The sequence below is a fragment of the Netta rufina genome (genome assembly GCF_964035555.1).
Source record: "Netta rufina genome assembly, chromosome: 2".
NCBI lineage: Eukaryota > Metazoa > Chordata > Aves > Anseriformes > Anatidae > Netta > Netta rufina.
In genome coordinates this window covers 100,459,801-100,486,753 of record NC_140124.1, presented here as the reverse complement: position 1 = coordinate 100,486,753, position 26,953 = coordinate 100,459,801, and the positions used below count along the sequence as shown (strand labels likewise).

Sequence of the window (26,953 nt, the reverse complement as noted above, 5' to 3'; positions counted from 1 at the left end):
TCTTTATAGAACAGATTATTCTTACTTTCAGCTGAAGCTGAAAGGAAAAGTAAAAAATTAATGGAACAAAACAGAATCTGTTTCCAAACTCCAACTGGCTTACAACTTGTTCATTTTGAATAAAATTACAGAATCATACGCAAAAATCACATGCAGTACTGATCTCTTAAAATTACATTCCTGATCTACAACGATCTGTGGACACATGCCAAATATCTAAGGACCAGAATCTCAAAAGTACAAGCTTTCGTATACCTGTGTGTAAATAATGAAGAAGCTCAAATGATAACAAAACACTCAAATTGATTATTCAATATTGATTCATGAGTTTACAAAGAATTAGTATGTTTGTGAACCCGAGCCCATTTGTTTGATGTAAACCCAGTGCAGATTGCCACTCCCCATTTGGAATGGAAGAGAGTGGTATTGTAAGAATCTCCTCTTCCAGTGAAAATTGGACCAGTTTTCATACTTCCCTCCCACACTTGGAAAGGTCATGGTAGCTGAGTTAGGGCTGGCAGGTAGAACACACAGCAGAATACCAAACTGACTTGTAAAGTCACGATTGTTAATTTTAAGCACCTAAAACACCACGAATAAAAATAAGTAAGATGCGCCTATGAGCAGCTGGCACTGAGACCAGACAGCATAGAATGACCCTCATCTACAGAGCCAAACCCTTCCAGGTTACCAAAGGGGAGACTAAGCAGCTATTGGGAATATTGTCAAATATTGTCATTAAACTGGGGACAATACTAGTTTGCACACCCCAGAACTCTGCCATACTTGTTTAAAACTGTTAAACATTCCAGGCAATCATCTTTCCTGTGATGAGCACTGGTTCCTGTTACTATTTAAGCTGCATTAATACTGATGAGTTAAGTATCTTCAATTAATTTATTGCAGTTACTGAATGAGGTCAAGTAATTAAAAAAAAATACAGAGCAGATGATAAATGAAGAATGCACATCTTCTACAGCGTGGCCCAGGAGCAAAAATATGAGTTAAAAGGATTAAGGTATTGTGAAATTATACTTATCACAACTCAAGCAAGGGTAGTATAACTGCTATGACAGTGGTGCAGCTGTAAAATAACTCTAGGAGGCCATCCGTGGGAAAGATTTGAAGGGATGTTTTTATTTTTATTTGTTAACAATCAGAGGAAGCCTGAACTGTAGTCCCCCTAGACAGCATTCTTCAGATCTTTGCTAACCATTTTTAATTTTTTTCCCCAAAAGGACAGTAAAAAACTTCCTTGAAGGACAATCAAATTTGAGAAGCTGTCTCACTTAACTGTGAAGGGAAATCCTTACATAAAGCTGGGTCAAAGTCTCAGTATAGAATTTTTCCCCTTTACGGTCTGGCATGGACAGCTCAATCAACCCCCTGAAGCCAAAAGCCTTTACACATCTTAAGTAAAAGAAGTTCTGCAATTTGCAAGTTTGATATTGAGTGATGAAAAACTCTACCAGGGGTCATATAGTTGCTACGACTGAGTGATACTGTCTGATTTACCAGGAAACTAATAGTTGCAAATCTCAGGGGGGAGGGGGGAGGGGGTAATGACTTTCTCATAATTGAAATCTGAGAATTTTCACGTGGGCTTGAAAATCTATTACTCAGAAGTTTGAAAACTTCACTGGTAAATCATGACAATGTATATATTCGCATGAACATGCCCCATACCAAAGCCAAATATGATTTGTTTAATCTGCAATTTTTTTTTTACCACTCAAGTGGAAATGAGTTCCTTGAAAGCTTTTAACATGCAATAGATGACACAGTCTTTGATAAATGTGAAAGCCTCATTTGGAGTGGATTTTATGTATATATCTCTTTCAAATTTAAAATAAATTCCTACTTGATTACAAACTTCTAAAAAGAGAAGGCAACTAAGTAAGAGTTAATGCAAATGGTAATAGTGTTCTTTTGGATAAGGATTTAAAAAGGAAAAAACAAGCTTGCATGGCCATGCCATTCATGAGAGAAGTTAGATTAGGAAGTTACATTAGAGGAGTTAGATGAATGATGAAAATTACCTTTTAGTTTAAAGTCTTCTCTGAAGACTTTGTACTCAAAGTAAGTATAGAGATTTGATGCATGAACTCTCAAGAGGCTTTTTTTTTTTTTTTTTTTTTTGATTTTCCTGAGGAACAATACCAACCACCAGTATGTACTGATGCCTTTGTTAATTGCCTCCCATAATTGTAAAAACATTACAAAATACAGAGAAAATAGAGGTTATCTGTCTCTGCTGAATTTTCAGATAAACACAACACTCAAGCTTACTGTAACAACAAATGTACTAGCAATTTGTCTAGATTTTTTAACATGAATAATTTCTTCAAGAATTTCTACAGCTCAGTAAAATAGAAATGTTTAACAGTAGTCAGGCATCCTATTTATTTTATGTTCTTATTACATTGGGTATGTATTTAATGAAATCATTCAACTATAGCTAGCTTATAGATATTTAAAAAAAACAGAAATCAATATCCACCATCATGTGAAGGAACGTTACCTTAACTAAACAGTTTTTTCTCTGTGCAGACTTAAATAATTCAGATGTGAGAATCAGTTAGCTACCAAAACTACAAGACTTCAAACATCTCTTGGTTTGCAATCTTCAAACATCTCAACTTGCAGTTCCACTTCGAGAACATACTGCTTTCTTTACAAGGCTAGTGACTTCCAGCATTGTGGATCTCTAAAGACATTTTAATAATCAGACTGGAAAAAAAAAAGGTTGAATAAGCTTTAAAAATGCAGTTCTACTTCATCTCACCCTGAGTATTTCTGCACTTTGAAAGAGCTCTAACAATCCTTGCTAAATTTTAGGTTACTTAAACTGAACATAATTTGGCATTGAGTGCTCATTTTTCTTTTGTCTCTGAAAAATCAAAATGCATTGTGTCACAAAGCAAAGTCACAATCTGCATTGTGACTTACATCTCGACTTGAGAGACATCATCAGGGTTGAGTATGCTGAAACACTGAAATAACTTTTTGAAAATCTTTGAAATAATCTTGCTAATTTGAAGGGGACATCCTGCAATAGTATGAAATGAGAATGACAGCTTTTAATAACCATTTTTCAAGTAACAATAATTATTCAATGCATAAAGTGGAAAAGAGTCAGGCTTTGATGGCCTCTTTGCTTTTTGTTTTGTTAGGGAGAGGAAGGTTAGCTGATAATTATATATCTAGTAATTATTTAATACAGCTGTTATAAGCATCATGGTTTTGTCAAATGAGTAATACCAAATCACACATTCTACGTCATAAAGACACAGAATGGCTTGAGTTGGAAAGGACATTAAAGACCATCTCCCACCCTGCCATGGGTGCTCAAAGCCCCATCCAACCTGGTCTTCAGCACTTCCAGGGTGGGAGCACCCAAAGTTCTTTGGGCACTGCTGAAACAAACAAAAATCCCCTCTGTTTTGTCAGTGGAAAACATCTTTTATCACTTGGTTAGGTAGAAAATGCTAGTGACAGATAAATATGGCATTGCTACAACTGTTTTAGAGACATTACCAAAGTTTTGCTATTTGCTCGCTTCTATCTCTCCCTGATTTAACATAAAATTGTATGTGTTGGGGGAAACTTTAAACACTCTGCAAATATTTAAGAAGCATGTTCTACAAAACTGTCTTGTGTTCAGGCATTAACGTATACTTCCCTCAAAATCATTTAGTATGTAATACTGAAAAGCATATGACCATAGTTACATAGTAGCAGATCAAAGAAAGCACAGGCCTGGATAACATCTTGGTGTTTGTTTTTATTTTTTCCTAAAGGAAAAGCTTTTGGAGTGTTTATGAAATAGAAAGTAAAAGATTTTGTTTCAGTATTTTCTATTTTCTATGATGTTGTAACTAAAACTGATGCACATACCTCAACCTGAATAAACTGATTATCAGCATATCTGTCACTTGTAATATCACTAAGTGAGAGGGGTTTTTTTTTTAATTGTTAGCATTTAAAAAAATGCAGCAGTTTTAACTGAAAGCTCCTTCAAAACTAAAACTCACATGCTGCTGTTCTATACCTAACAGGCATAACACAACATGAGTGGCAACACTACAAGTTCTTAAATCTAAGTATATTTCCACTGTTCTTATCTGCAACATTATAAGTTATGATCCACAGACAACATACGCTGATGTGAATTAAAAAGCAAACAAAATTTTATTAAGACCAAACTGAAACCACAACTCTAATAATTTACAGTAACAATTTCAATGCATAATTTAAGAAGATTACTGATTTTTCACATCCTTTTCCTCTGTACATTCATTCTCCTGTGTACATACTTTACATAGCAGCATCATTATAACTTCCCAGTTGGGATTAGAGTACAGTCTGAGCCACAACTAGTGCAACTTCTTTGGTTCAAAGTGATCAACTCCTTCTTCAAAGGCTTCATAAATTTCTTCTATAGCATGCATGCTACTTTCATAAATCCATGAATTAGAAGTCCTTTCTTTAAGTTTCAGGCTCCCATTGAGTAATCTGTCCAATTCCAAGATAAGAATTCATCTGATAATCATTAACAATCAAGAAGCTGCACAATATTCTCTAAGCATCTTATGTAGTAGGCATTTAGCTCATTCCCTTCTGGCTGTGGAGTAGCTAAAAGGAAGAAAAAACAAGATGTGAACTTCTCGCTGATTCTGAATAAAAAATGAATATTTTTATCAAAGATCATACCAAACACCTTGCTAGAATTCATCCTATTTTATAAGTATATCCACTATGTTATGAGTAGAAAATTTAGAACATAAAGTATATGTTGCAAAGTCTGTTTATTGTTGTTGTTTGCTTTTAAAAGGCTGTAATTAACCACATTTCCAAGACCCCATTCAGTTGTAACAAAAAAAAAAAAAAAAAAGGTGAAAAATGCCTTGTGATTCTTCTGTGTTACAATAAGGTAATCCCTTGTTTTTCTTAAAACTCGTCCTTGGGAAAGGCAAAGTATGAAACGAAAAAGAACAAGAGGCATGTTGAAAAATGTATCCATTTGTACTTAGAACAATCTACCATTTTAGCCATTTTTATACCATTTTAAACCATTTTGTTATAATGTAACATTGCATCATATTATTGATATTGCATATTATATATAATGCATATATATATTGATGGTTGACTTTGTGAAGGATGAATTTGAAACGGCACAACGATGAAATCAATGGATTACAATTGCACAGGATGAACTATCATGATCCGTTCTAGTATCTCCTACCTATGATACTGTCAAGTAGTGCTCGATGTAAGCAGAAATTTTGTGACAGAAATTCTGTCTTGCAAAATACTGTGGGAACAAGCCTCTGCACCAATGAACCTATTTGATTACAAGTATAGAGCAAATGAAATCAGCAGCAGAACATTGGCTCAAAATTACACTTTTGCATGTGTTTCTAAGATCAGAGTCTGATGTGACTAACTACAAATCCACTGTTACCTACTAAAGCTGCAACTCCACACCAATGTTTGAAAATCATTTCAAAATGATTTTCTCTTGAGCTGAAGATAGCAACCTATCATATAAAAGCTATTTAACCTATAGTTATCTTCAGTTACTTGAGGAAAATACTCAAGGTTTCAATTAACTCATGGTACAGACTGGTACAATGTTCTGTTATGATCCCTAATCTATGTAGCTGAATCAAGTCAATCTGAGAACTGTTAAGCACAGTAGATGCTAGATGAAGGCTTTCTTTCCACTAAGTTTAAGAATTAACACAAAAGCATAGCATGTAGCAAAGAAAGCATTTTGCTGCAAACCAAATCTGACCTGTTCTTACAAACTAACCTGAGATTTAAAATTTAAAAATTTGTTAACCATAATACTATGAAAGATACTTGAAGTACTCAAAAGATGCCTAGCTAAAAATCATATCTGTACTCATGATTTTAGAGATGAAAATATCCCCTCAAAATCTTATAGGAAAGCAAAAAAAAATATCGTGAAGATATAAATTAAAATGCATTAGTGAGCTACTTGATGGAAAAATACATAATTGACATTAGATGACATTTAAACTTACTCTTCACTACAGAATAAGCCTCATCTATTTTTCTCCTTATTGATGGATTCTTCAGAATCACTTTTGCCTGAAGCACACACAAACAAAATAAAATCACTTGATTTTTCCCCCCATGTTAATACTTTAACAGCAAAGTTAACTCCTTAGTTTTAAACTAGAAAATGACAATAATTAGGAATATGAAATGGAATTTTAGCAAATGACTTTGTCATCATCCAGAATGCATTTATATAAGCAGTCTGAAATCACACAGGGCAAGTTACTTACTATGTTGTTCAATCCCCCCAGCCTGATCACCTACGTTATTAACATAAGAAAATGGAATTGCTGGTATAAGCTTTATTTTTTGTTTACTTAAAAGATTGCCATGTATAACAGTAACATTACATTTTTTCAAGTATTTTGCAAATACTAACCTTCTGATAGTTGTGAAGCAAAGCCCAAAGTGAAGCTGCTCCTATCCTCTGAACTGCTTCACTATCACTTTCCAAACAGGTAGACAGCACTGCAACAGCCGTATCTAATGAGACAAAAACAAAACAAAAACCACCCTCATCTAAAAATATCATCAAATATATACGTCTCTATTTTTATCCTTGGAGCGCACTTATTTCTATGACAAGTATTGGTATGGAAGAAGAATTACCAAAGTTATATTATCAGATTGATTAAATTTAAATATGCTCACAAAATTGAAATTAGTGTTTAAAAACACAGAAAAAACAAAAATAATGCTGAAAAATAAGAAATTGGTAACAAAACATGCACATGTTATGCACAGCCATCAGATATGCACTGGAACTGAGGAAGCCATAAAAGGTTTTTATAACTCCCAGTATCCACAACTTGAGCCTATCATATCAGGATAGAAATTAAGATGTTTCTATTTTCCATAGTAATTACTACATAGGTTATTTTTAACTGATGAGAAATATTTTAACCCTGCCGTAGGCACCTTAATTTTCTAGTTTAATTTTCTACTCTGACTCTGAAACCTTTAAGTCTCTTCAAGTCAGATTGTTCACTTCACAAAATGCACAGATAATGTACACTTATAATTAAGGCAGCAAATCAGTATTGCAGGGGAAAAAATGACAAGGATGGACACTATAAGAGACCTGCTGAGTCTCTTATAAGGAAAGCAGGAGCATTCTCTCTGCAATTAAGTGGGAGAAAGAAACATGCCCTTTACAAGCAACTGAGAAAAGTTCTGTCCATGTTGTTATATTAAACACATATGTCATGATCATAACTTCACTGTTATTATAAACAGTTTCAGCACATGCCAAAACATAAAAATTTGCGTCAACAACTTTGATTCGCAGGAACTAATAAGGTTTTGTCCAAAGTTATGAAAACCCAAATATTCAATAATTCTAAATTAGATTGTTTCAGACAACAACACATGGAATTCTTCGGATCTCCCTCTAAAAAATTAGCTGTTTGAGAAAACTGTAAAAATACTTTAATTCATGTTGAATTACTATATTCAAATGATCAGTCTCATGATATTTTTTAAATGTTTTGCTTTTCTTTTTGTTACAAATTCTTATTTTTAAGACCATTTCTGACAAAATATTAGTTCTATAAAAACTTCAATGAAAATCATTTTAGTATTACTTAGATAGGCACTTCTATAAAGTTCTTGGTCAGGAACCCAAATTACAATGAAAACATGGCATTTTTGAAGATATAATATTTTCTAATAGCTTAAATACCATTTAGGCACTTACCATTAGCTAAAATTTTGGGTTTATTTGGTGGACTAAAACAAATGTTATGTAGAATAAGTAGTGCTATATATTGGCTATTCTTGTGCCTATTTTTACACATTTCCACGATCTGTTCTATAAAACCATCTATCTTCATAATCATTTGCTGTCCATCTTCTCCAAAAGATATGTTCAGTAGCAGCTTTAGCCAAAGAATACATATGTTACTAGGATTTTTATGACTTCCTTTTGGTAATGAAAGGGACAAAAAGTTCTGCAGGAAGTTACTCTGTCAGAAGGAAGAAAAAAGATGTTAGGATATATATAGTAGTCCATATTTTCTCCGCTAATGTTTGACCTTTCAATCTGTATGCTTGATCAAAACCTAGTACTGATGTTTTTATTTATATACTAACGTTTTATTTAAATATAAATATATAAACATTTTAATATATATAAACATTTGTGTTATATATTGGTTTATATATAACTTTAAAGAATCTGTATCTTGGTTAAAAAGTTAATATGGTATATGTAATCATTTATGTAGTAGACACTTAAAAATTGGACCAACACAATACATTTATTTGAAGTACAATTTCTAACACTACATAAGCGTTTTACTTTGTGCTTAGTGTTTTTGTCCCCAAATGAGATAGAAACAATATAACTGAATCAATGCAGTATTACTGTGTATACAGTATACTGTGTTCTTGATTACTTACTTATACAAACAAGTGTTAGATGTATAGTATCCTCCCCTTCACAGATAATGAGGGGGCATTGGGAGGAATGTTTGATATGTCAGGGGGTCATATCAACATCCAGGGGAACCTCAACAAGCTGAAGAAATGGGCTGACAAGTATCTCAAAGTTCAACAAGGAGAAGAATGTAGGGAGGAACAAACCCAGTACATGCTGGGGGCCATCCAGCTGAAAAGCAGCTTTGCAGAAAAGGACCTGGGAGTCCTGGTGGACACCAAGTTGAACATGAAAGACATCGAGGCTTTGGAGCGTGTCCAGAGAAGGGCTATGAAGCTGGTGAAGGGCATGGAACACATGTCCTATGAGAAGCAGCTGAGGGAACTGGGCTTGTTTAGTCCGGAGAAGAAAAGGCTCGGAAGACCTTATCACTCTCTACAGTTACCTGAAAGGCAGTTGTGGGGAGCTGGGGATTGGCCTCTTGCAGATTACTAGAGATAGGACTAGACAGAATGGATTCGACAGAATGGATTCAAAGTTGTGCCAGGGGAGGTTCAGGTTGGAAATCAGGAGAAATTTCTTCTCAGTAAGAGTGGTTAGGCATTGGAATGGGTTGCCCAGGGAGATGGTGGAATCACTGTCCCCGAGGGTGTTTAAGGAAAGGTTGGATGTGATGCTTAGGGACATGGTTTAGTGGGCAATATTAGTGGTAGGGGATGGTTTGACCAGATGACCTTGGAGGTCTTTTCCAACCTTAACAATTCTATGATCCTATGAGTCAGCAATGTGACCTTACCACAAAGAAGGTTAAAGGTATACTGGGCTACATATTCCCAGCAGGTGGAGAGATGATACTTTCACTCTACTCAGTAATCGTGAGGCTGGATTACTTTGGCCAATTCTGCACCTCACCCAGCACATGAGAGACATGAGCATACTGGAGAGTCCAACAAAGGGCCACAAAGATGATTAAGGGACTAGAGCATGTCATATATGGGGAAAGGCTGAAGGAGATGGGACAGTTTAACTTTAATCACAAGATACTCCTTAATAAAACCTCATACTTCAATATGAAGAGGAAAGTGCATATATGACATTGTGAAAAATCAGTAAATATTATTTACCTTCTGAATAATGCCTTTACAGTCATGAGACAAAGCAAGGTTAGAAAGAAGATTGAAGACCACCTGCTGAAGTGAGCTGTTATCATTTGATACTTGAGAAGCCAATTTCAAGATGTTATGCATTAATGAATTGCCAGCTGCACTTCGTACAGAAAGTGATGGCTGTCCACCGCTGACCCAACAAAGTGAAGTACAACCTTAAGGAAATTAAACATTTATCAGATGAGGAACGTACATATTCATTAAAAAAATAAAAATCTATCTAAAGAGAGGCTTAACAGTTCAAAGGTCAAGCTGGGACTTTTAAAAGGATTTTTTTGTTTTGTTTTGTATTTAATTCCTTTGAACCACAGTGAAGTAAATGGGATGTGCTTTGAATAGAAAACTGACTCAAATGGAGCACTTTACAGGAATAGCAGTCTACTTTTCTAGAATCTAAGAGTTTATTCTGCTGTTAAAAAAAGTCATTGTTCTGTCTCGGAATGTATCCTGGTACATTATATCCAAGGCATTATAAAATTGTGTGTCATGAGAATCCAAAGTGACCCTCTGAAACTGGTTCGCAAATCTTGTCTGTACTCTGAAACTTTTATTTTCTTAAAGTACTTTTCTAAGAAACGAGTGTTGTCTGGAGCTATCATTACTTTGTACCACAGTACCAAGCAAAATACTATGCTACAGGACTACAAGCTCAAATTAGCACAGCAGCAGGGAACAAGTAAGTTGCCAATACAATGTTTATGCATGAATGTGGACATATACATTTTAATTTAGTGGTATTTGCCAACTGCAACTGTGGTTAATTATTTACATGGCAAGAGTAAATAAAAACAAAATAGTCTTTAACCATTACAAACATCTGCATCATTTATTTGATTGCACTAAGGGAAAGCGGTTAATCAGCTTAAAGTAGATAAGTTTGAGTCACCTCAAAAATCAACAACAATGAACATAAAGAGAAAAACATTTATCCAAAACCTTATTAGCAAGAAAAATACAAATATAGCCTGGAGGCAGAGGAACAGGAAAGACCATCAGAACTTTAAGCTTGATTTCCGGTATATCACAAAGCCTTATATTCCCTGCTTTTAAATTTATATCCTGTGTGTGGCTAATTTATGCATGCATTTCTTAAGTCCGTATTAAAAACAAAAAACAACAATACCTCATTATGAAAAAGTACATTGCAAACTGATTTGAGGTCTGGAGACATTAACTTAAAAAGAATGTAAAAATGTTCAATTATGTTCTGTTAGTATATTTTAACTAAGCTACTTCTTAAAGGTGTATTGATAGGGAGAAAACAACATACTTATATGGCACTCTTCAAGCCACTAGCAAATTGTTATCTCAGTCAATAAACCAGGTTATGGAATGAGGCTTCTATTAGCAGGGATAATTACTCTGAGAATTTCTTCAATTAAAAAAAAATCTTTACACAAAATATACTTTCATCAAACACAAGTTAACTAAGCCCAATATATAAATAGAAGAAATATAACCTGGAATTAAATTATAATATTGAATAATTCAAAACCAGAATCTTCTCAATAAGGGCTTAAATACAAAGCGTATAAAATACTGATATACTGTTCTCAGTGATACAATTCCCAAAGTTGTATGTCTATAGTATACTACTCAGTTTGGTAGGGCTTTCAGAGTAACCCTCAAATATGGTTTGAATTAAGTCTTATTTAATCCTTTAACACACCTGTATTCTTGTTAAAACCAATAGAGTGAAAAAAAAGTCTTGAATGTATTAAAATCAAAGCTGTTGATGTACTTTGATGGACCAGACCAGTGCTTTTATACTCTGCTCTTACGGTAGAAATTGACATTCTTTTCCTTTTATGCTTTTTTTTTTTTTAATGCTATCCTAATTCTTTTAAAATATGTTGATGTATTACATCACAGAGTGACTCTCATACCTGGAGGATAGTTTGCCGTGTAGACACAAAGCAAATGCAGAGCAATTTCCATTGAGGAGTCATCTATTAAAAACCATGGCCATAACAAATTCAGAACAGGAACAAGATGAACTTTGAGTGCTGCCATCTATGAGAACATAAGGAAGAATGAAAACTATTTTATTAAATACGTTGAAGTATAAACGAAGTGAGAAAAGCATACTTTTTATCTTGTTGTGTCCCATTAGTTTGGTTTAAAGGACTGTATAGAGAGAAGCAAAACCCAACAACATTAATGAAAGATCCATGATTCCAACAAGACATTTATAGCCATTGTTCAGTTGTTCGTATTTTAACTTCTTCAGTGAGTATCTTGAAATTCTTTTTAGTAATATATATGCCTACACTTTATAAACCATACAAACCTTAGTATTAAAATATTTTGGCAGCAAGTATTTTTGTTTCAGGTCAGCTTCATAATATATGGTTACTGAATATTATTTGCTAGCTATTAAATTTAATGCTCTGGAGAATTATGTCAGTAAGCCAAACTTGTTTAGAACCACTCTGAAATGTTTTAATTACTGAGAGACATGCAGATAAAAGTAAAGATTTATTCACTCCAGCTGTGATTGTTGAAGAGCTACCCATTCTACAGCTTTATTCTACTCCAGTTAAACTAATTGGAACTTAAAAACCATGGAAATAGAAGAATGCAGTTCTACAGAGCAAATAATAGAATAATTCAATTATCAACAACAACATCCTTCTGTCCTTCAAGAAAATGTCTCTGCAGATCCTTGATGAAAACAGGAAAAATGCTCAATAACCTCATCTATTTTTTTTTTTTTTTCCTTTGTGTAAAGGTAAAGTTCTTGATTCTAGAAAGGACAAGTTGCATCAGTGTAGCCGAAGCACTGGTATATGGGAACCTTAGGGATAAACAAATTGCTAATGTAGGCCTGTAATTTACATGGTGTTCTGTATACAAAAAGGGGACTAATACATGCCTTCAAGAGGGGCACCTCTGGAAGGAATTACTTACTTTGCATTCTTCGTTCCGAAAGAGGCAGTTTCTAAGGAGCTGCATAGCACATCTTAATTGCTTGTTAAGGCTATCCTCCTATTTAGAGAAAAATACTTGAAGATCATCAACACAAACAGAATTCATTTTGTGCAATGAAGGAAACATATTTCAGTGGAGCTGTGCAAATCTAAGATACCAATGTTCACGTCAGATATCTTCCACAGAGTTTCCTTCTGATTTCAGGTCAGATTAATCTCAGCTATCTTAAAACATTTATACTAAAGCCATTTACAGCAAGTTACTTGAACGCCTCCTCCTGTCTCTTTCTAACTCACATTAATTCTAAGGGAACTGACCTGGCCAAATGCAGAGATCTGTAATGCAGAGCTCCATTTCTCTTACCACTAATGTAGAATTGGAGGGAATGCTTTCTGTGTTTGATTTGTTCCATCCTAAAGAAGACATCTAAAAAGTCAGATGAATCACTTCATAACAGAACCAATTTTTCTTCCCTAAACAAGATAAAACAAGGATAAAAACAAGGATAAACTAACTCTATCTTGCCGATCTCTGTATTTGGTCAGACCAATACATCCTTATATTCCCTGTGTCTTAGCTCCCTATCCTTAATACAGGAAAGTTTCCAACCTGGTAAGAATAGTACAAAGATAAATACAGCCCTTTGAACAGTGAGGTACTATACAGACATTCAAGTGAACAAAATACCTATCCTTATGGTAGTGTTCTGACAGTAAAAGACTAATGATGGCTGACCTCTAACAAGGTTGATACATAAAACCAATTCTGAAAGTGGATCTAATTCCAGTAAGCTTCTTCAATCCAGAAGACTATTTCTGTTTTATCAAGTATAAAGGAAAAAAGAGGTAAAGTAGGATTCATGCTTAGCCCCCAATAATGTGAAGAAAAAATGCTTACTTATAAATCACACCACGTAAACTTGCCGACAGTCAAAACAAAAGGAATGCATTACAAACATATAACTGGTATGTCTCATTTTTAACTAAACAAAATGCTATTCACAAAGTTCCTTCAAGAATTTCTTGATGGATTATTTTATTTAAATAAACAGCAATAAATCCTACAAAATGTCACAGGTTACAATTAATACTTCAGATGTAAGCTGCTAGCTGTTTAAAAATTAGATGGTACTGATGGCACTGTTTATTTATTTATTTATTTATTTAGGATATCTTCATTTTTCACTACAATCCTCCTGTTTCCTTCACCACCACAAATGAACAACAGCACACTTACACATGATGCACCAACCTACAGTCCCAGCTCAATGGAGATGTCTGTTGTCTTCTGCAAATTTTTTCCAGAGAATTCTTCATAGAACATAAAAAAAAAATCCTTCTGGCTGTTTAAGGTCACCTTTCTCAGAGGATTTTTTTCTTCATTTTCTTTCAGATTTTAAATTCCTTCCACATTTAACAAGATTCAAATGTCTGCAGCTTCCCCTTCTCAGCCCAATAAATATAAAAAAACAAGCTGACTCCAACCTCAACGGGCATACCCAAAACAAGAAAACTTTCAGCCTATTATCCCTCCATCAAGGGATAATAAAGGTGTTTAGGAGATTTCAAGAAAAATTGTGACCTTCAAGTCTCAGGGTCAAACTCAAATTCTTTTAAGAGGTCATTGTTACAAAACACACTTCCATACCCTCACAAATGAAGGCTAATGTCTGTTTGTGCCAATGCCAAAGAGAAAAATTCTATCCAGCTTAAACAATGCAGACCTATCCTGCAGAAAGATATTTACTACAATTGCTGCATCATCTGGAATTGGATGAGATATCAAATTTGACATCAGAAGTCATTGCTTGTATTTTAATAATACTCTTAAATGAAAATGGTAGAAAATAGGCAGATTGCAACAATAATCCCATCAAACTGTTGCATGATAGTAAATAGTCTATGTCTAGATATGGTAAGGAAGAGCTGGGTCATAGTACATGTAGAATCTGGAATGATTGTAAGTTAAATAAAAGCTAAACAAAAAGACTTGGGAACAGTGAGAATGTGGGAGTACGGGTAGTGGAATAAGCACAAGTAAAAGAGCACTGAAAAGAAACTAATGACAGGGTAATTTGAGTCAATAAGAGATTGAGGCACCCAGTCCAAGGATGTAGGACAGAAAGACCTACAGACCTTCCAGAACTGGAAGCCAGATAGTATGAGAACTTAAAGAATATAGAAACATAACTTGGATGCACAAGTAGAATGCAACTACCTGTGGAGTGGCAAGGAGATTGACTGAAACAGGAAAAGACAGAAAATGGTTAGCACCAACTGAAAGACACAGAAAGAAAACCTGAGAAATAGAAAAATGTCAGAAAAATTAGTTGGATTGGGCAGGACCATGACTGTAAAGGATGAAAGTCCAGCTATGATTGAAAAATAATACAGATAATACAGGACTATTAGACATTGTTGTAAGCTAAAAAAAATCATAAATTGCAAACACTGACAGGTGGAAAACAGATAAACGTGTGTGAATATTTGGAACTGAACTCCTGAAGTCTCAAATAAAAGCTCGTTTGTTCCTGGCTTCAACCAGAATGGACTGGCTGCTAGTTCAGATAGAAGTGGGAAGTCCTGAATCCCACAGTTAATAAAGGGACATGAGACAGAAACACCAATTCAGAGGCTGATCATGCATTGTACTTCACACACAAATTACTTAGATTAAAGAAAATGGGGGCTTAAAGTTCTGCAAAAAAAAAGCTGTCCGTCTCTGGGGAAAACAAAGTGGGGGGAGAGGGAGGAAGGCTTTGGCTGTGAACACCCAGGACTGGTACCTGAACAGCTGCACAGCATGAACCAATGAACTTTCTGCCAGACCTTCCTGAACCAGCAGTGTTCAGCAGCATTGCCCTAATGGGAAATTGAGAACTAATGAACATAACTCTGGGTGTGAGAGCAAGTTGATGAAATAATCAAGTTCGCAAAAGCTCCGTAATCAGGGACTCTTAAAGAAGCCCTATTATCCAGAAGCACCACAAGCTGTCATTTACTCTGACTCACCTGTGACAGCTACCAACAGTATCCATGTCAATGAAAAAGAGGGCTGAGAAGTGCCATATTATATCAAGGTGGGTTTTGTTTGTTTGGCTAGTTGTTTTTGTTTGTTTGGCTAGTTGTTTTTGTTTGTTTGTTTTTGTGTTACCTTTTTTCTCTGTGCTTTCCCAGGCTTTAGAGAATCCAAATTCAGCTGTGCATGAATATGTTTCATCTGTTCTACACAATTGTCTATCAGGTCAACTGGAAGACAAAAATCATTAATATTTAGAAGATAATTCAAAATTAAGATAGAAGATAATTCATAATTAATTTTAATTCCTAAAAAAGGAATTCAAAATACCCTTCAAAATACCCTTTTATGAAATTTCAAAACTACTGAAAAGAAAACAAAAAAAAAATAAGAAGATGGGTTACTAACATCTTCTGGCAATACAACAATGGCCATTATGGAACATAAAATATCTTGCTTGCAATGATCTTGATTGCTGTTACCCTCCTGAACTGAAATTTAAAGATTCAATTCTACAAATTCTGTAACTTATAATATTTCTTTATATCAGAAAATTACTACTACAGTTCCTGAGATGGATTGTGTCTAGTAGAACAATCTTAAGAACCAAAAATATAATGTCCAAAGGAGGGACTTATAAGATGGAAGGTGGAAAATAATTTTTGATTAATTCTTTTTATGATCTTTTTCAAAATACTCCTAGCTCTGTATTAGTTACAAGTCGCTGAAACAAGACAGACAGTTGTCAAAGATGACTGTTAGGCTAGCATATGAAAATGAATTGGGAAGAAGAGGAAAACAAATGATAATTCTTCAGCTTATCTTCAACAATGCTGCAGAGAAGACTAAAACTTCAAAAGGTTAGGGCATGCATTTATCTCACTTAAGTACTTCCCCACCACAGTAGATTTGCTACATGCAAGGTGAGAAGGTGAGACAAAGAAAAGCAGATGTTCAGTTCCCTAAGACACTCCTAGTGTGAAGAGACCTCCAGTTTTGAATGAATGAATATGCTGCTAGCTGTAAAAGCTCACAGCACTTCTCATTTTAACATATAACAATTTAACCATGAAGTTTTGGACTGGACAAAACAAAGTATCTGTAGCTGAAAAAGTTTTAATTATTTTCAAATTATTATTTTATTATTTATTATTATAATATTTATTATTATTTTAAATTTCTCCATTAAAATCTGCAAAAAATGCCTCTGAAAACTAGGTCTTTTATTTTGACATAGGACATAATTTAAAAACTGTGAAATTTGATTTATAAAGCATTTAACGTACATTTTTAAATGCTCACCTTCTAAAGCACATTTCTGGGCGCTTTTACTGACAGCCAACAGAGACAGCAATGCACTTACAGCAACTTCCTTCAGCACATCTTTTGAAGATTTCCTTTCACAGACCTACAAATAAAGCAATTTCATCACCATAATGAAAAAGTGATCATATTAAAAGTAGCATTCATATTGTAAATGTTACCAGAGTCTATATGCTCATTCTGATGATTCATCACTATTTTCCTATCTGGAATTCTCCCTCTTTAAATTCATGTTTATAGTTTATTTACACTGAAGTGTTTTATTATTTTCTCTAAGTAAAAGAGATATGAGAGTGATGGAAAGGGAAAATATTTCTGAGCCCACTCCTTTTATTCTTTTCTTAACATGCTACTTTCCTAAAGCCTCAATACTGGGATTCCACAGACCATTTCTAATATTCAGGAATACTATTACAGACAACTTACTGACATACTTCAGTGCAATTTGACTTCCCTTCAACAGAATGAGAAGGAACATTACATATCAGTGAAATTATTTAGAGTAAAAATATCATTGACCCAGACAATTTTAAAATACTCTTCCAACAGGATAAAAATGGCAGCGTATTTCTGTACCCCTTATCTTTGTCCTTGTTATTACCTCGCATTTCTAATAATGTAAATATAAACTCTATACTTTCAAAGGAATGTATTTGGAGTCATTTAACAAGAGACTTAAACGACTGAGAATTGTCTATGCTTTATATATTATCTACTGGGGAATTTTGTCTGTCTAGCAATTTTCCCCCAAAGTACGTTTCCCATGTAAAATGAAAATTGTATATAATGTAATCAGAAGAATATAGTAAAGTTGGAACTGATGCTGGATTATGGCAAAGGAAAAATATATTTTGAAGTTAGCCTAAAATGCAGCATTTAAATAAAAGCTTACTTCAGCCAAAAATCTTGTAAGTACCTAGACAAGGACTACCTAACTTTTTCACTGCTACACATACATCACATATTCAGCCTCTTATTTCCCTCTGTCCTCTAACTAGTAATTGTCTAACATATCTTTCAAATTTTAATATGCAATAAAATACCTGTGTTTGTCCTAGGGTTATCACTGATTTGTTCAGTGCTACCAGAACTAAAAACATCAAGAGATAAGGACTAGTATGTTAATGACTTAAAAAGAAGACAATTCAATATAGACAACTGACAGAAAATAAATCAAGAAAGCATGAACCTGGGACTTCTGTGATTTAGTCATTCAGAACCTTTCAGCCTGTTAAATTGCTACTTGTTTATATATATTTTTAAATATTATAATCATTAAGTAAAAATGAAACAAAAAAATCAAACAACAAAATGTATTTCCCCATCAGTCTCTTGGGTGTTTTCCTTTGATTAAAATACTACATGGTCAGTTAGAACTGATTAAATAACTACGCTTGGTTGTACTACATTTGTATATATATACATATATATACACATACGTTTATATATTTTTTTAAGCTTTCATTTTGTCTATTTTCTAAATTTCACCCTAAAATCTACCAAAAAGTCCATCCTTTTTTGAAGCATATTCTTTTCTTTGTATTTTTCCTTATTCTGCAATAAAGATTTGCAGATTATAATAAAAAGGATAATTTATGTCAATCATAGGGAACACATAATAATTAATTGATGACTGCCTACTAGATGAGTGGAAAAAATAGCTATATGTAAACTCATAACACCTTCAAATAGCAGATCCTGTGGTTTTAGCTTATTAATATTATGGCATTAAAAAGAGAATGGACACCTTCAATTCTTTTTGTAGATTATGATTAATAAGTTTAAGATGTCCTTTAAATCTTCAGCAGATCTAGCTATGTTAGTCTGCACCCACTAAGTTAGTTAAAGGGGAGATTACATACTTTACAAAATATTACAAGTTTTATATCCAGAAAAAGAGTAGGATCTAAACTTGAGATTTTGCATATACATTATGTTTTTATTACTTTTATTTCTTATCTTGAAAACGCATATATAAAGGTTAAAGTTTATATACACAGAAGTACCTAGGCCTTTCAAAGTCAGTAGGTATGTTTATTGCATACAACCAATTTAGTAAAGCATATTTAGTACCTGGTCACACTTGCAGACGTAAGTGACCATTTGCCATTGTGTATAATCCATTTTGTAGATTTTAGGTAGTTAGGATGTTTAATGGAGATAACTGATTGCTTAAAAATTCCCATCGTTCTTTAAGTTAGTCAATTATTTGCTTGAGTGCTTCTCTTTGACCATATTTACCATCATCGATTATATTAATAGCTTACTTTACATACTATAGCCATATATAGCCATATATTCCAACTGTTTCTCAATGGGCACCATGTAAAAAATAAATTAATGAGTAGATGTAACTAAATGTATATTCTCTGCTTTCAGAAAACTGAAACTGCTTCTTTTCTAGTGCTATTATTTTTGAGAATCATAGCAGATATATACCCTTTCATGTAATATAAGAACAGGTTATCTTTTCAGTTCTTCTTTTAGGTTATTCTACAAGGATTCAGCAACCATAGGAAGAGAGCAGATGAGATGATACTAAGACAGCATTATTGTAGTCACACTACATATAAATATGTATCAACTGATATATATTCAACACACAATATTTAACATAGCAAAATAGGTCTAAATGTGATAATATAAAAAAAAGTTAAGTGACTCCAGAACACTAGAAATTGAGAGTTACTTTAGGTTTTATGAAACTTGTGTCTTGTAGTCAAACACTACTGAACTAAATAAAAAAAAATAAAATAAAAAGCATTGTTGAAACTGAAACACTTCCATTTACCAAACGTTTTAGTATCTTTACTCATGGATCAATATTATTGTTACAGTGACAAACTGCACATATTTTAAAGGACAATGAGTACAGAGACAGAATGGATAATGTATGTAAGGGAAGATAGACAAATTTCATATACAACTTGTGTTATTGCTAAGTAATGGAAGATTTTAATTTTTACCTCCATTTATTTACAGACTGTTGGGCAGTACAAAAAAGTATAAATAAAAATAATGAGATTACTGTAGGAAAGAGAATATTCAGAATAATTATCTTAGAAAACATCTTGTCACCAATATATATTATGCTAGGCAACAAGTTTCTGAGAGACTTGATGAAAATACGCTACACAGATGATTTAAAACTAGTTTGGAAAAATATAGTAATATTAAGTGCATTTAAGCAATACTGCCCTTCCATTATGTGGGAATGAACTGAAGGTCTTACTGGTTCATTTTCATTTACTTTTTTTTTTTTTTTTTTTTTTTTTTTTTTTTTTTACTAAGAGTTTGTAAAGAACAATACAATGATGCTGTGATTTACAATGGGGATAATTACAGCTTGAACCTTAAAATTTCATTTAGCGTTTGGAAGAACAGGAAGATAGAACGCCATATCAGTATTTGAACAGATATATTCTATATAAGAAATATCTTCCCTACATAAGACTTCATGCCACACTGCTGTTGCACAAAAGTAATGGCCAAAGAACTTCCTAGGAGTGTCTTCTTCGCAATTTCTCTAACTTATTACATGAATTTCAAAAATGAACGTAATAGATGTCTCAGATGAAAGATGTCTCCGTTCGTAACTGGAATCAACTGATTTTTCATTAGACAACAACATTCCTTTAACAAAATACAAAAAAGCAAAAATATATCCCACAATCACATTATTAAACTATAAATACCTGAATAATTAATTCAGTAAGTTGAATTACTGATGTTTGACTTCCTTCAACGTGATCTAAAAGAAAGCTAACAGTTGAGTTCTGACATATACTCTGTTTATCTTGGAGCTGTCGTCTTCCTTCCTCACTCAAAAGGACAGAGAGGAACTGTAAACTAGCCATAAATAAAGTAGGATATGTGGTTGACAGATGAACACAATCACAAATGGTATCTGAAAGGTTAAATAAAAAGATTTTTATATTTCATTCTAAGTAACACTTAAATGCTTCAGAACTCAGAAACTTATCAAAGAAAGTACTAGTCAAAAAACTGCTACATTAGTGTACTACATAAGGAATTCTACGTACTTTGACACTAAGATTGCCATTTGCTAAGTCATTTGTTTTACAATTTTCTGAACTCTCCTCATTTTATTCAAAAGCTTATGTTATAGTACTGACAGTACTCATCAGATGCTTTACGTGCAATTGGATTTGAATTTACCCCCACCATTTAACATATACCTGTCAGAAATCACAAGCTTGAACGATGCTCATACTTTGGTTTCTCTAAAAATATTAGAGAACCTTGGTGACCTTGGAACCCTCACTAGGCAAGTAATTAACAGAGGAATAATTTTAAAAAAGAAAAATACCCACCCACAAACTACCTGTATAATAATCTTGAATTGCTGTATCCCTTATATTATTGCAAAACACAAAAGGCAAGCAAAAAGTAAGATAAAACAAAAATATACACACAGGGTAAAAAAGTGCTAATGGATCATTTCAGGCTCTATTTGCTGTATTTGGTTAAGATTTACAGCTAGAATCACTACCTCACATATGAAAACATGATTTGTGAATTTATATTGCAGTTCAAAAATTAACCTGATGGTATAAGGAAGAAATAAAAAAAAAAGTTCGTTTGAAACAAGTCACTCAAATTTTCTGGGTACATTTATGTTTATAATTTTGGATATACCATTGACAATCATTTAGTAGCATCTAAAGAGGTATACCTCTTCTATTTATTTAATTTATTAGTTATCAGGTTAAAACTCGTACAGAAATGGTTATTACCGATTACGGCTGTATAGTGATTTGCAAGAGCTGCTGTCACAAATGGAAAAGATATTTGGCTATTCTTCCACAATAATGTAGTTAGAAGGTTGAAGAGGTCTACCCAGGTTTCACGAAGTACAGATGTTAACTCAGTATCTGTAAAGATAATATAGAAAAATCAAATTATTTACACATGCATACAAGTCTGGATAGCTAAAGTCAGAACTTTAAATGATACTTGAATAAAGACCTGCTGCTGTTTGGCTATACTGGAAACAAAGTTATTTACCTAGCCCATCTTTACAGCGAATGGAGAGAATAGTGAAGGTATTTCCCAAGAGAGGTTTCAACAGTTCATCCTGGATTACAAGCTGAGAGTCCACTAGTAAACATGATTTCAGAAGCCTGGACACAGATGATAGGTATTGGAGTAGCAATAGTACCTGTTAAATATTTTTTAAAATATATGAAATAAAAGCCATACATTTGCACCTTCCATATTTTTTAACGCATTAACTCAACTGATTTATAACATTTTGAATGAATATATACCACTTGAAAGAAAAAAAAGGATGCAAACTAAAAATTGTTCTCCTAATATGTACTGTAGTAGATGAAACAACATTCTTATTCTTGAAACACGTGTGTAATCAACTTTCTAGGGACAAAGAATAAACTTCGCTGTGAGAAAGTCATGACTTTCATTATGCGTACAGCATGATATTCTCTTGAAGCTCATAAACAAAAACATTAGACTGGTCAATAATATTGACAAATATATGTATATTTCCTGAAAACAAACACAGTTTGAAACTTAAAGTAGTATTTTTTGCAGGAACACTTTTCACTATATCTGCAGGAACACTTTTTCTTAATGACATGGGTGTCTGCCTTTGAATTAAATATTTTGCGAAGTTAAATTTGAGACAAAAGTGATTCTGTTAGCAACAGCCCTTATACATTTTGCATACATCAGAATTAGTTGAGAACTATGCAAGTGTCTGCAGCACTGGAGACAAAGCAAAGCTGCCAGATTTGTCATGGAAAATAACTGTCAGTAACTGCATCTGTCTCACGCTTCAATTCTGTATGAAGAAATTCTATTACACGTTTATTATAAGTGCTCAATTCAATGTGTTTTAAAAATACAAAATTGGTTTTCAGTTGTTTGATGGTTCTAGGTATTGTTGTAATCCAGAAATTATTTTTTCTATGTTGAACATAATACTGTTTATTTTCTTGTAAACCTTTCAAAAACACAGATGCAAATGAATATAGCCAATGGCAATATGTCTGGCATAAGTTAAGAAATACAGATAACAAACATAACTAATTTCATAATTAAAAGAATAGTAACAAGTACATTTCTAACCTGAGCTTTTACATGTTCTGTATGACATGGATGACCCAGTGGAGCTTTCAATTCCAAGATATATCTCTCAACCAGATTAGCACTTACAAGACTAAAATAAAATCAAGTAAATTGGTTAGAAATATATTTAAATAATTAAACATCCTACTAACTTAACACTCTACATCTGAGAACATTTTAAACAGAGCAAAAGTAAATTATGATGTATTTCCTTACAATAGTATTTTTCTTTTTATTTTTTTCGAATATATCTAGTGCAATAGCAACCATTGTGGCATTAAACTGGTCCAGAACAGCTAGAATAAATTCCTATGGCTATTATTTCACTGGTTAAAATTCTTCACATTGGATTACTTATTTTCTTTCTTGTGCAACAATAAACAGTTCTGTAGTAGTATAAACTGTATTCAAACAAGATTTTTCCTTAATTGCTATATGAAGATTAACTACAAAAGCTCTTTAAAGAATTAAAAAAAAAAATATGCTTCACTTCAGGATTTCCAAGCACTGTCTGCAGGTGAAAGAATTTATTATGATGCAAGTAAAAACATGGAATACAATCTGAAGACTATTTTTGCAGATGTTCCTTATTTAAAAAAGTAGAAACAAAAATAAAAATAGAACAAGCGAACAACAACAAAAAAACACTACAGTCTCTGATCTTTCCCAAAGCTGTCAAGCATTGCTTACTCTCATTTAGTGCAACAGGCCTTGGCTCACTCTTAAAATACAGTTTAATTTAGTTAAAACTAGAAAATCATAAAATTAATCAAAATGATCTGCAATTCTGTCAGATTAATGTTCAATACCCACTGACTACATCAAATACCACTGCATTAAAAAGAAAAAAGGGTGACTAAATGGTCATCTAGACCAAACATCACATGACCAGCACACAGTAGTCCTGTAGAAACTGCACACCACAAATGGTATCACCAATGTGACTACCTCTCCTATGAAAAAAAAAAAATCTAATTCTTTTATTGGTTGTATGTCAAAAAAATTAAAAAACACTCCAGAAGCAAGAATTGATCAATAACTTTAACAATTTTGCCATACCCATAGATCTCATTTCAAACTTTTTACTGCTATTACATTACTACACTTTGTCTGTAGTTCAGCAGTTATTGATCTCATACCTGCTGAGAGCTGTTAGCAAATGTACTTGTTGAAGAGCAATTCCAGTATCTTTTGGTGTAACAATCATCAGATTGTGCAGAAGGCTGCAAACAGCTGACAGAAGTGCAGGTGTGACTACAGCACATTGTTTAGACATAGCAGATGTGGCAGAATCATGTTGACTTGGAGATGCTGCTGTGGTAGTATCACTTTGACCTAAAAAGTGTTTAAACAACAACAACAAAAAAAAATACAAAAAGATGTAGAGTAGTTACAGAAAATAACTTGATTTCTATTTTTCAGAAAATATCCAGGTTTGTTTTATACTTAAAACAGTATATTCTGGAGCAGAAAAACCATCAAATACAGGAAAGTGTTATTTAAAATAGCTCTGAAACAAAACGTTCTTTCTACAGAACAGCAATAATTGTAAAAGATAAATGCTAAATTTGGAATTATACAAATTTTGTTTTCAATTCTTTCCTTAACAATGTTTTAAAAATTCTATCTGTATATATATCTCATTATATATATAAGCTTATTTACGTTATATACATTTTATCACTTTACAACTATATTTAAACACACCCAAAGCTTTTTCTGTGTGTACACACGTGCATGTTATGTATATGGCAGCTTTATCAAAATCAAATGTTTTAAAAGGGTGACTGTAAGACAGTCTACTTCACTTCTGTCAAATCTAAGTCACCCTATTTTCTTTTAAAGATGGTATTTCATGCTTGTCTTCTAATATAACCATTAGAAACATCAATGGTGTGTGTTCCAGTAATACACAAGCATTATACTTATGTACAAATACTAGAATATCGGTAGGCTAAGCAGCAATCATTATGTATTAAAACTCGAAGTTTGACTTACCTTGTGCTGTAAGCCGACTAACTGCAGTTTCTGGAATGAAATTGTTTGAATTTGTTGGGACCGTTGACCGAAGCTCAGTAACACTTTCCAGTGATTGTGATGCAGATAGAATCTAGAAAGCCATAAAAAGAAAAGTAGTTGATTCCAGCTTTGATAGAGCAGACTTCCATTTACATTTTGCTTATACAAACAAACAAAAGTTGTAAAAATTGATCACAGTCAAAATTTATTTGATTACAGTTTTTCGTATATATGTATATATAAATAAATGTATTAATATACAACAATATATATATATATTTATATGCATCCAATGATTGAAACTATTGATTGAAACTTATTGATAAGCAATAAGATAAACTATTGATAAGATAAGCAATACAAACAGCCTGAAACACTACAGCTAAAAGCTGATCAATGTCCATGGTAGTGGAAATTTCTTCATCTTTTTCTTTTTTCCCCATCCATATAATTGATTCAATCTATTTTCAAATTAAAAAAAATAAATTGAGAGGAGGAGGAGGAGAGGTGCTACTGAAGCATTTAAACTCAAATTTCTCATAGACTATTTTCTCTACAGAACGCATCAGCACTTATCCATTTGTACCAAGACACACACAGATAAAATGGGTAAGTGGAAGTTCCGGAGCCTTTCTGATGCAGAGTACTTGCCTTAATCTTCCTCCTGTGAATCTTAGGTTTATTACAGATTGAAAATACTAGATACTTACATGACATTGTATAACTTTCACCATACTACCATGTTTCTTCTACCCACTGAGCAACTACAGGAGTCATCATATTATTAGTTCTGCATGATTTCAAAAGGGATTCTTGATACTTTTGTTATTGTTTAAAACCATAAGCCTGAAATCAGAAGAACTAGAACTCACAGCTTAGCAGTTTTGTGACATGACAAAACCTCTGACCTGTCTTAAAGTACATAAGTATCGCCCACATTGGGTAATTTTTCCACTTGTTAATTTTGATTCTTATCTGAAGAAGTCATCTATATCTATTCCCCCCCCCCAAAAAAAAATATCAATGTGCATTGTAAAAAACACAGGGCTTTGGGGACTGCGATGAAATACCTGGACAGTCACAGCATCTTGAAATATCTTATTAAGACTTTTCTTCACTGTGAGCTTTCTAAGGAAGACTACAAATAAAACTTTTGAGGTACTTCAAAGTTTTATTAAAGTATCAGTTGGGATATTTTTTTTTTTTTTTTTACCTATGGAAAAGTCAGAAGCAACTTAATGAAGAAAACACAAAGAAAAGCGTGGGGAAAAGGAAATCAGAAATTATTCTTCCTACCCATTGTATTCTTGCAGCTAGGTTACTTCTTTCCAGGTTTGGCTTTGATTTTCTAGAAGCACGTTGAGCTACAGGTACTCTCTCTATAGTATTTTCTCATCCTTTGGAAGGTTTAACCCCACCGCCCCATGCACCACCACTGCCAAATGTTGTCAGGACTTTGAGCAAACTGCTCTTGGCAGAGAGGGGTGTAACTAGATGACTCTTAAGGTCCCTTCCAATCCAAAACATTCTGTAATTCTATCAGCACATTTTTTTTACTTGAGACCCCAAGTCCCTGTCTGAGCGAAAGGTAGCTACCTCCATGTTATAGCTCTGTTCTCTCCCCCATTTTAACCTGTCCTAATATAGTCCATCCTACAGTCTCAAGTATTTCCCAATGTAATACTGTAACGCTGAAGATAAACTACAGTAAGATTTGTGATGCATGTCTGAAAACCATGATTTACATATTTTCGGGGGACTAGGACTTGCCTGGGATAGTATTTTTCTTGTTAGCAAAAAGCAGTACCAAATTGCACCAAACAATTCAAATTCAAACTTTGTTTAGATATACAACTGAAGAACACTATTTGCCATTTGAAATGAATTAAAGCTTCATAACTTCAGATTTAAATCATTC

The 26,953-nt window shown here is 33.4% G+C and overlaps 1 protein-coding gene across 1 annotated transcript in view; it reads right to left on the bottom strand.

Annotated features, from left to right (window-relative positions):
- Positions 1-4,533: 4,533 nt before the first annotated feature.
- The window catches only part of RTTN (rotatin), an 83,555-nt gene continuing 61,135 nt past the window's right edge, over positions 4,534-26,953 (bottom strand). The window contains exons 35-49 of the mRNA XM_084306721.1: positions 25,015-25,126; positions 24,156-24,351; positions 23,017-23,107; positions 21,934-22,087; positions 21,663-21,800; positions 20,601-20,812; positions 16,885-16,990; positions 15,718-15,812; positions 12,544-12,621; positions 11,520-11,646; positions 9,592-9,788; positions 7,787-8,054; positions 6,470-6,573; positions 6,054-6,120; positions 4,534-4,635 (exon numbers count right to left, since the gene is read on the bottom strand). Of these exons, the coding sequence (XP_084162847.1) occupies positions 4,553-4,635; positions 6,054-6,120; positions 6,470-6,573; positions 7,787-8,054; positions 9,592-9,788; positions 11,520-11,646; positions 12,544-12,621; positions 15,718-15,812; positions 16,885-16,990; positions 20,601-20,812; positions 21,663-21,800; positions 21,934-22,087; positions 23,017-23,107; positions 24,156-24,351; positions 25,015-25,126 (2,028 nt within the window). The 3' untranslated portion in view covers positions 4,534-4,552. The remainder of the gene's footprint in view (positions 4,636-6,053; positions 6,121-6,469; positions 6,574-7,786; positions 8,055-9,591; positions 9,789-11,519; positions 11,647-12,543; positions 12,622-15,717; positions 15,813-16,884; positions 16,991-20,600; positions 20,813-21,662; positions 21,801-21,933; positions 22,088-23,016; positions 23,108-24,155; positions 24,352-25,014; positions 25,127-26,953) is intronic.